A 13,786-nucleotide genomic window follows, 5' to 3' on the forward strand; every position below is an offset into this window, starting at 1 on the left:
GAGAAACAGATGGCCATGCTTATGTTTAAGGGGTGTGTGTGTGTGTGTGTGTGTGTGTGTTTTGAAGTCGGGACCTTATGCATGCCTGACAAGCATCCTACCACCAAACTCTGTCCCCAGCCCCCGTTCATTAGATTCCTGAAGGTTCTAGAACATTCCCCATCCCAAATAGAGCACCCAAGTGAAAAAAGACTCATCACTGAGGACAGGAAGAACTGCATGAAGGATGAGGTCCAGAGAGGCCTGCTTTATTTCTTTCTAGGTGATTGCATTTCAGGCTGGCAACATCCAATAGACTGAGTACCAACTAATGTTGTACCTCTGACCTACAAACAACAATCCAATTCAGCAAGGAACAACAATGCCAATAGCTTGTTGGGAGAAGACGGCTGGGCTTTTGCAAAATAAACAGTTTGGGCTGGTAAAGTGTTGAGTGGGGCTGAGGGTGAGGTCCAGGCGCTTTGAAGCCCCCCAACACCCAACTGTGACAGACTAAAGTCCTGGGACTCTCTAGGCCAAAGCCCAGATCCTAAGAACCTGTAGCTGGCACTTCCCTTCTTGTGATTAGTTCTGCTACCTGGGCTGAGCAAAGGAGGTCAAGGCGACTCCAGCTGACATGCCCTCTGTCCTCACTTCACTAGCACACAGCTCCTTCTGCAAGTTTCTAGGGAAAAGAAAATTCTCATTGCCTTTTGGATCCAAGTCGAAAAGAAAATGGAGTAAATGGAATAGGAAGGAGCTACAGGTGCCTCTGCGGAGGTCCAGTGGCCTCGGGCACAGAAGCAGCCCACAGAGGGGCCCCTGGCAACTGGCAGTACCTCTGAACTCAGGGCTCAGTCTTGGGAAGATGTCCAAGGGGGAGAATTCATTACTAAAATTCCAAGCCAGTGGGAGCTGTTTGTATGGGCAGAAACATGGGGGTGGACAAGAGCAAGGAAGAAAGAGAGAGGTCAAGAAACTAATCACACAGTAAGTACTCTATGAACTGTTAGCACGGCTATTCATTTTCCCACCAAAACAAACACCCACAAGTTTCCTTATAGATCTGAAGGTCCCCAGCCCAAGAACCCACTGATATGCTGTTTTCCCCTCAGCCTAAGAAAGAATATGTCCTTCCAAAGCATGTTTTCACCAACGGCTTTCAGCTGATGTCCGGAGGCCATGGTCTTTCCTCTGTAACTCCCATAGGTATGAACGTCACAGGAACTCTGGCTTGGGGTATGTGTTCTGATCCCAGAGTCAGAGCCCCAATCCATTGTCCCTGCTTGCTCATTTTGCAGAAGACCCTGGAAGGCCCTTCACCAAGACCTAGTGAGCAGGAGAGTGTGGCAGTCCCGGAGCTAGCTGGCCATGCCATCCTCACACATCCCAAGCAGTCTCCAGACACAGTGGGTCCTGCTGCCGCAGTGAGGAGATGCACCCTTGGGTGCTGGCTGAGTTGTTAATGCAGAAACAAGGCACCACAGAGGTTGGACACTTGGGTTGTGTGACTCAGGACACACTGGAAAAGTCCAAGGGCAGAGGAAAGGAAGGGGAGAAGACTGAGTCTTAGATACTGTCTCAGAAGGCCAGAGCCCACTAGATGGGCTCTGGTTTGAGCTTTTCTGCTAGGAAGTCATTCACAAAAGTCTCCACAATGGCTGGGGTGATCTCTTCTACATCCATCACATACTTGGCCCGGGCTGACATGTCCAGAATGGTGAGCAAAGGTGCGGCCTCAGGTAGGTTGGTGTAATCTCGCAGGGAGTCGGTCATGTCATCCTGGAAGTCACCAGAGGGGCAAGAAAACCAGTAAGTTTTAACAGGAGTCTCCTGAACGAGAGCATGGGAAAGGGACAGACAGCATCAGCATCCTGGAGTGATGGGCTTCTATTGGAAGGGTAAGGACTCCACCCATTCTTAGGGAGAGGACCACTCAGTCTCCTGCATCCCCCAACCCAGGAGGCAAGCCACCTTTCTTCATGAGCACAAAAACAGCTTTAACATGCCCTCTGCTTTTTAAGATTTTCAAGTCCCTGGGAACAGATACCCCTCATCCAAACAGGCAAACACAAGACAAGGAAAAGCTTTTTTCCCCCCAGACAGGGTTTCTCTGTATTACAGCTCTGGCTGTCCTGGAACACAATCTTCTTGCTTCTGCTTTGCCAGTATTTTTTTTATTTATTTATTTATTTGTTTATTTATTTATTTATTTATTTATCCGTTTATTTATGCGTTTGTTTGTTTGTTTGTTTGTTTTTTGAGACAGGGTTTCTCTGTGTAGCTTTGTGGCTTTCCTGAAACTTGATTTATAGAGCAGGCAGGCCTTGAACTCACAGAGATCTGCCTGCCTCTGCCTACTGAGTGCTGTAATTAAAGGTGTGTGCCACTACTGCCTGGCAAGGGAAAAGCTTTTATAGAGAAGCAACTATATGAGGTGACCTTTCATGCTACAGACCACAGTTGGTGGCTAACAGGACTTCACACTTTATAACATATAATATTCTAATTCTAATGAAAAAAATTTAAGACTATGTTCTTTTTAAAAAATTATTTATTTTTATTAATGTGGATTGGTGTCTTGCCTGCATGTGTGTCTGTGTGAGGGTGTCAGAGCCCCTGGAACTGGAGTTACAGACAGTTGTGAGCTGCCATGTGGGTGCTGGGAATTGAACTTGAGTCCTCTAGAAGACTCTTAACCACTGAGCCATCTCTCCAGCCCCTCTAATGAAATATTTTTGAGTAGCCCTGCAGAGAAAGGACTTGGGGTCTTCCTGGCCTTCAATGGGGATGAATAGGAGGTATAAAACCTCAGCTCACTGGTGCCTCAGACAGAATCCATTCCGCAACCAGACACTAAGGAGGGCTGTCGGTGACACATCCCTTCCTCATAAAACAGCTTGTGCCTCCTGGTAAGGCCGGGTGCTCCCACATCTTGGGTACTGATCACCAGATTCAGCCCTCACGGGTTAATAAAAACCCTTCATAATAAAGAAGGAAGCACCTGGACAATACTGTTCATCATACCCCTTTGGCTTGGACCAAGCCAAGCACTCCAGTATCTCCTCTGGCCCCCTCTGAGCAAACTAGAGAGAGATGAATTTTAATGTCCACAAAGGCTTCAGATTAACCATTTCTTATCCCAAGGGACAAGGTTGGGACAGAAAAACAACACCTCCAGGACTCTCCTAGCCCTGGGCCACAGTGCTGGGCTCAGTTAATTGATGTCCATGTTCCATCTCCCTGTCCTGTGCCCGCCAACTCTCACCCTGCTCTAGGTTATCTTGCAGAAGAACAGAGGGCTAGGCCAAGTCAGCTGCCAAGACTAGAGCCTGGGTGGAGCAATGGACGACACAGGGGACTCTGCCTAGCTTTCTGATCCATGGACAATGCCCCCAGTACCTATCCGACTAGGCATGAACTGGCCCATCTGCCAGAAGCAGAAGGGCCCTGCCCCTGGAGTCACAGCAACCTCAGCAGTTCCTTCTCTGCTACTACTTTCCATGTGGCCTTGGCAGGGGAAAACACGGAGCCCAGGCCTTATCCCTACTGCCCAGGATGCTATGAGAGGAAACCAGTCCTCTGTGCTCCCAGCCCTGCCTAGGGAGAGTCCGTCCGTCCTTCACTCTCCTCATCTATGAAACAAGGCAGTAAGTCTATGTTCCTAGTCAGAGAGGTGAGGTAGGACGGGACTAGCAGGTGAAGTTCTTGGCAAGGTGCCTAGGGTCCAGAAAACTCTCAAAAGCTTTTCAGCTGTGCTCCCAAATCCCTGCCCTGCCCCCAGCCCGGCCCTTTCTCTCCTGCACCCATCTTTTCTTAGGAGCCATTCTCCAGGGGTTAGAGTTTAATACATGCAGAGCAGTCTTGCTGTGCTTTGTATGGAGAGGCTGGGAGCCCCCGGGGAGGAGCCTGTGAACCCTCTTTGTTCCCCTCCACCCCAGGGCCACGGGAGCTGCCTGCAAGGGGCCCAGCAGGGCAGCCAGGGGCGGCTATTGAGGAACTGATGAATGGGTGGCTTAGGGTGTCTGGCTTCTGTTTGTCTCCTGTGCTTCTCCAGGGATCCAAACACAGTGTACAGCCTCTGACCAACTGATGGCTCAGACCTGTGTAGGAAGGGCTGCAGGGGTGGCCTCATAGAGTTCCTTGATGAAAGCCCCAGAGGCGTGCTGGGGCGGGGTAGAGAAGCAATGAGCATGTGCAGAAGGAGCCAGAAGAGCGCCTGCGCTGCTGACCATGGCCGGCCATCTTGCAGAACACGGGTGCCTGTAAGATGCAAGCTCCCCATCTCCTGGGTGGCCAGGCACCTGCCCAGGGAGTCTCTACTCTGAGGACCCACTTTCTGACCCTGGCAAAGTCCCTTGCTCAGTCTGGCACAGTGAGGGCCTTCCAGGACTATGCCCTTGGGTGCAAGAGCTAGGGAACAGCAGCAACTTCCAACCTCCCCAAGCACCTTCAGCGTGAGTGACCTTGGATCTCAGCTGCTTCGTCATAAGCCAGGATCCCTGGGATGGCTAAACCCACGTTGCAGGCTGGTGCAGTGGGACAAGGCATGGTGACACTCTGCAAAGCACTGGGGCTGAGTGAGGGTGGCTGACTGATGTTTGTGACTCGGCTCTCCTGTCAGTGCTCAGTGCGTGGGGAACAGCGCTGGGAGGGTTTCCTAATGTTCCGAGGCCGCTGAGTGAGGAGGAAGGGCGGGGGAGAGAGCAGGCATAGGAAATGTTCTTTGATGACTAAGGGCACACCTTTCCTCTTACATTTGTACATGGCCCAATCAGCTCAGACCCAGAGGTTCCTTCAAACCTCTGGCAGCCAAGATTACTCATGTTCTGAAAGTCCCCACTGTCAGCCCTGCCAGGGGGCCAGGCCTGTTCTCTGTACTCACCTCCCCGGCCACAAAGAACAACAGTGGTGCCTCCTCTTCTTTGGCTTTGTACTTGGCAATGATTTTCTCAGCTATTGGCTGGATCAGCTGTTTGGCTGCCTCAGACTCTCCATCGTCCTCAGAATCTGTGCCATGGGAGGAGACGAGAGAGGGCAAGAAACTCTGGATTCTCGACGACCCGAGGGCTGGGCCTGAGCCTCGCTGGGCTTCTTAGGCACAGCTAGGCTCTGTGAACAGGTCTAAGCCCACCTGTCTGCACACAGACCTCGGCATGGAGTTTGTCACAGACCTATGCAGGAAGCTGTGCCGATTCCATGCCGAGGCCTGAGCACTTTGTGGTGTTTCCACCAGTCACAGAATGAGACCCAGGACTGCGGCAGGGAAGCGAGGACCGAGGACCGTGGGCCCCTCTGGTGGCGATGGGCAGTTGCTACAAAGCCACCTTCACAACTGGGCGCCAGACCTGCCCGGGAGGGTCCACAGGAGAACACAGGAATACCACACACAAGGCCCAGGCTGCTGACGCCTGTGGTCAAGAGTCAGCGCAACATCCTCAAATGGTAAAAGCCCAGAGAGGACAGGCGTCTACCCAGAAACGCCATACTGCCCAAGAGGCTCACGGTACACAGACTAACACTTGGGACACCCCCATCTAATTCACTTTGTGAGGCTACCCAACTTGTTTGCCTCGCTGGGACTTAGTTTCCACATTTTTGGAGAAGATCAAAAGACCAAAAGACCCCCAAGTTCAGAGCTCTTTCCAAATGGGCTCCAGGGTGTGGGTGTGAGGACCCACAGAGGGCTCCACAGCTCTACAGCCCATAGCCAATTTTCTCCAAGGCTGCTTAGCTCCAGCAGGCCTTCCTACCCAAGACCAGACAAGTCTGCTTAGCAGCTCCCATGCTGGGGACCCGACAGCCAGACCCCAGAGCACGGAGCAGGGTGTGGAGTGTACTCCCCAGGCCCTCAGTGACGTTGGTGAGGACTATACCAACCAGGGATTTAATAGAGCAGTTTAGTTGGAGGTGACCAGCAAAGGCCCGCAGTTCTTGGCCATAGGTTGTGAGAGCATCCTGAGTCACCCCACCAGAGCGCAGGGATACTTTTCTGTCCTTTGACTTGCCCTTGGCCGAGAGGCACAGCTTCTGAGGATGGAGGAGCAGGGGCACCCCCTTCACCCCCACCCCCGTGGCCCTGGGCCGGCTCTAGTGAGTGGCCTCCTGGAGTTGTTCATTAGAGCACAGGAGAGTGGCAGGAACAGCCCTGGATGGATGAGCCTTAGCCTGAGGGGGCCCCACCCCCGCAGCTGCCAGGCCAGCAATCCCCCTCTTCCTTCCCAACAAAGGTTCTGTTCATGGGGGGCTGGGGCATCCTCCCGCCTGACCTGTTTGCCCAGCTGGCAGCAGAAACAGCACAGAGGGGAAGCTGAGCAGTGGCTGCTCCAGACCACCGCCCATAGGGGGGGTGGTCATGAATAAATCATTGGGGTCAAAAGCAAGGCCGCTGGGGAGACAAAGGCCCCCAGCTCAGCACAGCTAATGACCCAAAGAGGCTGCAGGGATAGCCACCTCCCATGAGCGGTCCATCCTGACCTGTCTCCCACGGCCCCCTCAGCTCCGTACCTACAAAGAGGACGAGGCAGGGGCCTTCATTGAGCTGCACAGCATTGGAGTCGGAGAGCTCTAGCACGGGCTTGGGGTGCCACGGGAACTCCCTGCAGTCCTCATCATTGAGCACCTCCACGCGGCCCTGCCGCGTGATCACCTCCCCCTGAGGGTCCAGCATGATGAGCGTGGGGATGCCTGCGAGAAAGACAGAGCAACACTCGGCTACCGCCCTGAGACAGCATGGAGCCTGTCTTCCAGACTGGGGACATCCACGTAGTCACAGTAAGAGTCCAGGCCAGGCCGGGCTGTGGTGGCGCACTCCTTTAATCCCAGCAATTGGGAGGCAGACAGAGGCAGGAAGATCTCTGTGAGTTCGAGGCCAGCCTGGGCTACAGAGTGAGTTCAAAGCTACACAAAGAAACCCTGGAGAGAGAGAGAGAAAAAGAGAGAGAGAGAGAGAGAGAGAGAGAGAGAGAGAGAGAGAGAGAATGAGAATCCAGTCCAGGAAGCCCTGGGCTGAAACTAAGCCCAGTTGTTGACTAGCTACAGAACAGCGCTGGGGTTGTGTGCAGTCACTCCATGGAATACTGAGCAAGCCTATGCCTAGGAGTTCTTGGGAGGAAATGCTGGGAAGGAGCTGGATCTTGTTCAGCTCCATCAACAGCAACTGAGTGATAAATTTAGATAACAGAACACAGGAGACAGGGTGCGCACATGCTTACACACACACACACACACACACACACACACACACACACAACTGCACATAGATGCAGCCCATCAGTCAGTGGTAGGCACACCCTAAAGAGACTGCCAAAGGTACAGTAGGCCGCCCCAGCTGGCAGAGTCTAAAGCAGACAGAGGTGGCGTAAACCACAGACCTCCCTCACAGTGCATGGGTACACCAAGACCTCAGATGTGAGCAGAGTCCTTACACAGTCACCAAGGCCACCCCCAGAGCAAGAACCGAGGAGCGCAGCCCCAGTGAGCAGGGATGTACAGGAAAGGGAGGAACCTGGTTCAGGCCAGCAGCACAAATGGGGAGGGGGGGCAGAGGGCAGTGCAGGCCTTTGGCACTTTGCATCTCCAGCCACAGCCCTGCTGCCTGTGGGGAGTAGTCCAGTACACTCTAAGAGGAGCAGTGCCCAGAAGGAGCAGGACATGGAGTCTGGCCTGGAGTAAGGAATACACAGAACACTTGCCAGTGGGGCACATGCACTCTGCCTATAAATCTCCAAATGAACATTAGGAAAAATCCTAACCTGGTTTATAGCTCATCGGGGCTTGCCACCTCCTTGCTCTTTGTACCCTGCTCCCCACGGCTTCTCTGCTGCCCAGAGCTGTCACTCACACAGAGTCTGCCTCTGCCCTGACCTTTGGGGACACTTGTCTCTCCACTGGTAGCTGGTCCCCTCCCCAGTAGAGCTCTCCAGGTGCTTCCCCTTGGGGGCAGACCAGAGCCTGAATTCTGTATGAAAGCCAGAGCAATTTAATAGTTATAGGTTCTGAAGTATTTGGTCAGTAATTTGCTCCACTGACATTTTACTTCTCCATGGGGGGTACAGCGAGGTACCAGAAGTATGTCCCCAGTGCTTTGTAACCTGCTGTGGCTGTGGGCCCAGTGGGCACACCGTGGTGGGCCTATCTTCAAAAGGAATAAATGAATCCATTTGGTTCACATCTATTAGAAGTAGCTAGATGGGCGTGACAAGGAACAGGTAAAGAGAACCCCACTTCTGTGCCCACCCCCACTCTTGTGGACTTTGGAGTCTTGACCAGGAGTCCTGGGAAGTTGTCTCAATGGCTGCCTCTCCCCCAGAGACCTGGACCGATGTTGGCTGTATCTCCACACACAGGCCTTAAAAGTCAGTAGCCCCAAGAAAGCTTGGGGCTGAAGGCAACACAGGGCAGCCTGGGACATGAGTGATCCCCACTGCCACGTCCCCATCTCTAAAAAGCCTTGGCACAGGTCTTTCATCTGAACTGGTATTTCTGAAATTGGGCAGTTCTGAGCACTGGGTAAACCAGAGCCCGCCCACTGCTATGATTAGACACAGCAGTGGGCCTGTTTTTAGCCTGGACTCGGGATGCAGGGCAGGTCTAGGGAGGATGGACAGGCACAGAGCTCTGGGAGGGAGGGGAAGACAAGCTTGCAAGGGAAGTCTGCTTCCTTTGTCCCCATCAAACCGCTGTGAGGGGATTTACTTGTTGCTCTCTTTGTCCTGTGGGGGACCAGGGCAGGAGGGCAAGGACTCAGATGCTCTGGCCAGCTCTCTTCACTCCATCCCCTTAGCTGTGAAAGACTAAAAAGTCCTCTCTTAGCCCCGGTGCTTTGAGCACCAAAGCTCATGTCTAGGAACTCAAGGCCACGAGGCCCACAGGGACAGGACAGTGTCAAGGGTTCGAGTACAGTGCATGGAATATACCCAATCAGACCTGGAACTGGAGAGGCCCTGGAGGGTACCTGTGCTCCATGTTCACCTCTGTGTCCTCCTTCCCCCCAGGTGACCTTGGGTTTGACCTCAGACCCCTCTAAGGGTGGACTCTTCTGCTGAGTCAGAGGGCTGGCAAAGAGAAGGGGAGTTTGCCTCTGCAGGGTCTGCTCTGCCTGGCACAACACAACTGCCACCTAGTTGGTCGTCCTCACAGGCTGTGGAGACCCCTGCAAGACCACCCAGCCAGTCCCCATGGGATAGGAGCACTGGTCTGCCTGTTGGAGAGCTGTGACTCTGTTTCCAGGACAAGGCCTTTGCCAAGGCCTCCTCTCAGCACCTGGCTGGGGCCAGGGAGGGTCTTGGAACCACAGTGCCCTAAGCTTTTCCCTCTCTCTCCTTCCCTCCCCAGAGCAGGGGCCAATGTTGAGGGTGTCAGCACCCCATCTTCCCCTCCTGGGCATTCAGTCCCTGAAGCAGGCTTTCCCAGGTCGATACTTTAGAGAAAACGGCGAAGCCTTAGGAAATGTCAAGGGAACAGCAAATTTCTCGTCAGTGCAGTCATGCAAAATACCTTCCACACCAGCGAGGGGAGGGGCTTCTTGTGGGAACGAAGGAGACAGTACCACTGCTTGGCCCAGACTTGTTTCCCAGCAAAGCCAGCTGGGACGGTTGGGGGAGTTCCAAGGAAGATCCTGCAGTCCCTTGACTTCTTTTAGCCTCATTTCCAAAAGCTGCCAAATGGGGATGTCAGATCCTATCTGACTTGATTATGGGGAAGAATAAAAAAATGGAAATGTAAAATGTTTCGGCAGAGTCCTGGGAATACTGTAAGTGTTTCATAAGTGATAACAAATATTATAAATGCACTCATGCTTTAAAAAGTCCTCCCTGGGAAGGCAGAGGCACAGCACAGAGGGTGGCAGCCGTGTAGTAGAGAAGCAGAAACCTCAAGCCAGGGTGGAGAACATTTGCTATGGAACGGGAGAGATGAGTAAGAGTCCCAGCAACAGCAATGGCCGCCAAGCAAGGGAGAGGGCAGCGCTCTCACGCCTGCGGCATCCCAAGCTTCCCTTGCAAGCTCAGGACATACAATCCTGTTCCCAAAGAGGACTCGGCCTAAGCCTTCAACTCCAGGGAGCTGGAATACCCATCAGTGCCCAGTCCCTTCCGCTATCCCCCTCAAAGCACAGAGGAAGAACAAGGCCTGCACCTTCCTCCTAGGGAGACCCACTGGTGTTTGGAACAACCTCAAGACAATGCACAGAGTCCACCCTACAGTTTAGTCTGCTTTTTTCTCTGTTGCTAAGGAAACGGTTTTGTGGGGATGGGAAGGTGGAGGTGGGACAAAGAACTTGAAGTGGTCCAGGAACTTGAGGAAGAAAGGAGCCAGGAGGAATAGCACCTAGCTCTGTCTGCATCTGGATGGCAGCATCCCAAGGTGCTCCCAGACCCCACAGAACAACGTGGGCAGGAGGAGAAACTGGAGCAAAAGGAAGTGTGAGCTAGGGCACACTGCAGGGCACAACACTGAGAGACAGTGAAAATGGCCACCGTGGAGGGTGCAGCCAATTGGAAAGGGTTGCGATACACTGCTAAGAGAAAAACTCAGACAGCACAGTGCTACATGTACAAGTACATTACAGCTGTGTGTAAGGATGTGAGCAGCAAGCAAAGGGACTCAGTGGAAACTGTTATAGAGTAAGATAGGAGTTCAGAGCAGATATAAGTGAAGTTTCAATTTCAAGTGATGGGATATGTCAACTTTTATGTTTAAAATGAAAATCAGAACCAAAGGGCAGTAGGGCTGGCATAGAGAAGACAACCCAAACCAAACCTTGGCAAGATCAGCAGCCAGGTCCACTCATCAGATCTCTCTCCTCCTGATGCCCCCACCCTAAAGCTCGCTTGTGCTAAGAGAGCAAAGGAGCGGGCAAAGGAGCTGGCTTAGGTGGCGAAGCTCAGAAAAACTCAATCCAGGTCAGAGAGACGGGCTTGGACCAACGTAGGCTTGGTCAGAAGGTGCAAAAGCTGCTCAGTCTGCACCAAGAGACATGTGTGGCTATGTTCTCATAAATCCAGAGACCAGCTGTCAATCAACAGTGCAGCAGATCTGCCAGCTGGCATAGTCAAACTGCCCATCCACACGGGAGCAGACAAGTCAGTCAGCACAGTTAACCAGTGCAGCACTTCCCAGGCCTGAAGATAAACCAACTAGACATGAGTATTAGTGGGTACACATTTCAAAACCATAATGGAAGTGGGAAAAAAGTCAAGTTGGAGAATTACATTATGACAGCATTTAAAGTATGCTTCCAAAAGACGCACCGAGGAAACGTTACATTATTCATGGGTTCATATGCATGCCGGGAAATGCGGAAGCAGTTTAGGAGGTTACGAGTGAGCAGATAGATGGTGGTGATTCCCAGGGGGAAGGAGAAAAGCAGGCGCGCAGGGGCCTTGTCTTTGTTTATAATGCTTCTCTGCTCATCCTTCCTTCCTTTCTCCTTGTTTTTTTTTTTTTGTTTGTTTGTTTGTGTTGTTGTTGTTGTTTTCTTTTGACAGTTGGGAGTGCTGAGGAGTGGACACAGGACCTGGGTTCTATTCCTAACGTCTGAGCGAAGTCTTCTTGGAGTAGTATGGGTGTTTATTGCAGTATCCTCTGTTCACCCCTTCAGCTTTTTCTTTTTTTCTTTTTACGTGCTCACAATTAAATGCAACAAACAAAACAGAACACCAAGGCCACTCAGTGGGTTCCCAGGCTGCCCAAGCCGCTCTCCACCAGCAGACAGACAGCTCTGTACAGAGGTGCCAGCCCTTTGAATACGAAGATTTATCTAAAAAAAAAAAAAAAAAAAAAAAAAAAACCCACCAGCATCGGCCACTTGCCCTCTACTGATTGAAAAGGCACAGCTCTGAAAATGCCGTTTTTATGTTTACAGAATGCTTCAAATCCATTTTCTGAGGGAAGTAAGGAAGAGGGCAGAGAGGGGAGGAGGGAAATGGGAGAGGAGGGAAGCGGGGACTGGAAGAGAAGAGAGAATGAGAGATGGATTGAGCAAGAGGAGAAAAAGAAACAGAAAGCTCTATGTTGGGGACGGCAAGGCTCTACATTATAGCCCCCCAGCCAGAGGCAGCTCCTGTCCTCCCACAGACTGGAGATGAAGAAGAGAGGAAGGACAAAAGCATCTGGGCCCCTCACCCAGGACAGAAGGGCCCCTAAGCCTCCTTGCAAAAGAACACGGTGTTCTGCAATACTCTCAGCAGCCTGGGGTTACTTAGACAATGCCTAATGAGATTTGCCTTTTGCCAAGTGTGTCTAAATGGTTCCCTTAGAAAGGCATTTTTAAACAGCTTATAGGGCCCCAAACTCCCCAGTCTGCACAGAGTACTGGGAGCAGGGAGGCCTATGGGGAACCCAAGCTCTTTCAGGGAGACAAAGGAGATGGAGGGAAGCCAAATGCCAGATCCTCAGTGAGCCAGGGTGGCCCCACGATGATGACAGTTTCGCACAAACCCAGGGCGGAGTCCAAGGCATCTAGAGGGAGCCAGTGACCAGGCCACTGGCAGCTGCCAAACTTTGGTCCATCTACCTTAGGGCAATCTTGTCAAGACTTGTGGCACAGCTACCCTGTGACAGGGGTGCCTCACTCCCTGTGACACTGCAGCTAACTGTTGGCATTTGGTAAGGCCACTCTGGCGGGAATGCGCTCCTTTTTGCATTATATATTTTCACGCAAGTCAAGACAATAGGGAGGGCTCAGGTGACTGTCAGATCAAGGGTCTCTCTCTCTCTCTCTCTCTCTCTCTCTCTCTCTCTCTCTCTCTCTCTCTCTGCCCGGGTACAGCTCAGGGGATGCTCCAAGCACTTCTCTGCAAGCTGCTTCACCAGCCTGGCATGGCGTGGCAGCATGTAACTATGAACCTAGCACCTGGGAGGCAGAGGCAAGTGGACTATCACTGCAAGTTGGAGGCCAGCCTAGTCTACATAGCAAGTTCCAGGCCAGCTAAAGCTACATAGGAGAGCCTGTTTCAAAGCAAATAAATAAATTGGTAAAGGTGTGTGCCCTGTGCCTGTAATCTCGGCACTGGGAGGCTGAGGTAGGAAGGTTACTAGGAGTTCTAGGCCAGCCTGGGTTACATAGTGAATTCCAGTCCAGCCCAGGCTATAGAGTGAGACTTTGTCTCAAAACAAAACAACCAAGGGGCTGGAGGGATGACTCTGCAGTTGAGAGCATTGGCTGTAAATTGCAGTGGACCCGGATTTGACTCCCAGAACCCACATGGTGATTCCCAACCACCTGCAACTCTGGTTCCATAGAATCTGACACCTTTTTCTGGCCTCTGAAGACACCAAGCACATATGTGGTGCACAGACATGCATACAGGCAAAATACCCACAAATATACAACAAAACTTTTTTAAAAACCTCCTACAAATAAATAATAAATAAATAAACGAAAGGTCAAATACACCACCTGCTTGAGATGCTAAGCTTCTAAATGATGCCGTGAGATAATTTCCTATGGATAAATCCCTATAAAGTGTGATTTCTTCTTTTTTAATTTATTATTATTATTATGTTTTTAAAAACGTATTCATCCAGGCTCACTGCTGTGTATGAGGAACAGGAATTCTCAAAAACTTGAGGTCCCTACATTGCTAAAGTCATGTGATAGTAATCTTCACCATCAACTTGACTGGGTTTGGAGTGACCTGGGAGACAGGGATCACAGCTCTCGGTGAGGGCGTTTCCATGGAGGGCTAACCGAAAGAGAAGACTCACTCTCCATGTGGATGGACCACCCCATGGGCTACAGCCAGGACAGAATGAAGGTGGAGAAGAAACACAAGTCAGCTGAATGTCACCATCCCCTTCTCTG

At 51.7% G+C, this 13,786-nt stretch overlaps 1 protein-coding gene across 2 annotated transcripts in view; it reads right to left on the reverse strand.

The window, feature by feature from the left end:
• Nucleotides 1-216: 216 nt before the first annotated feature.
• Nucleotides 217-13,786, reverse strand: part of Nxn (nucleoredoxin) — a 144,886-nt gene continuing 131,316 nt past the window's right edge. For both annotated transcript variants that reach the window (XM_036197776.1, XM_036197777.1), the window contains exons 6-8: nt 6,487-6,666; nt 4,865-4,989; nt 217-1,761 (exon numbers count right to left, since the gene is read on the reverse strand). In XM_036197776.1, the coding sequence (XP_036053669.1) occupies nt 1,579-1,761; nt 4,865-4,989; nt 6,487-6,666 (488 nt within the window). In that variant the 3' untranslated portion in view covers nt 217-1,578. The remainder of the gene's footprint in view (nt 1,762-4,864; nt 4,990-6,486; nt 6,667-13,786) is intronic.

The sequence above is a fragment of the Onychomys torridus genome, chromosome 8 (genome assembly GCF_903995425.1).
Source record: "Onychomys torridus chromosome 8, mOncTor1.1, whole genome shotgun sequence".
In the NCBI taxonomy this organism is placed as follows: domain Eukaryota; kingdom Metazoa; phylum Chordata; class Mammalia; order Rodentia; family Cricetidae; genus Onychomys; species Onychomys torridus.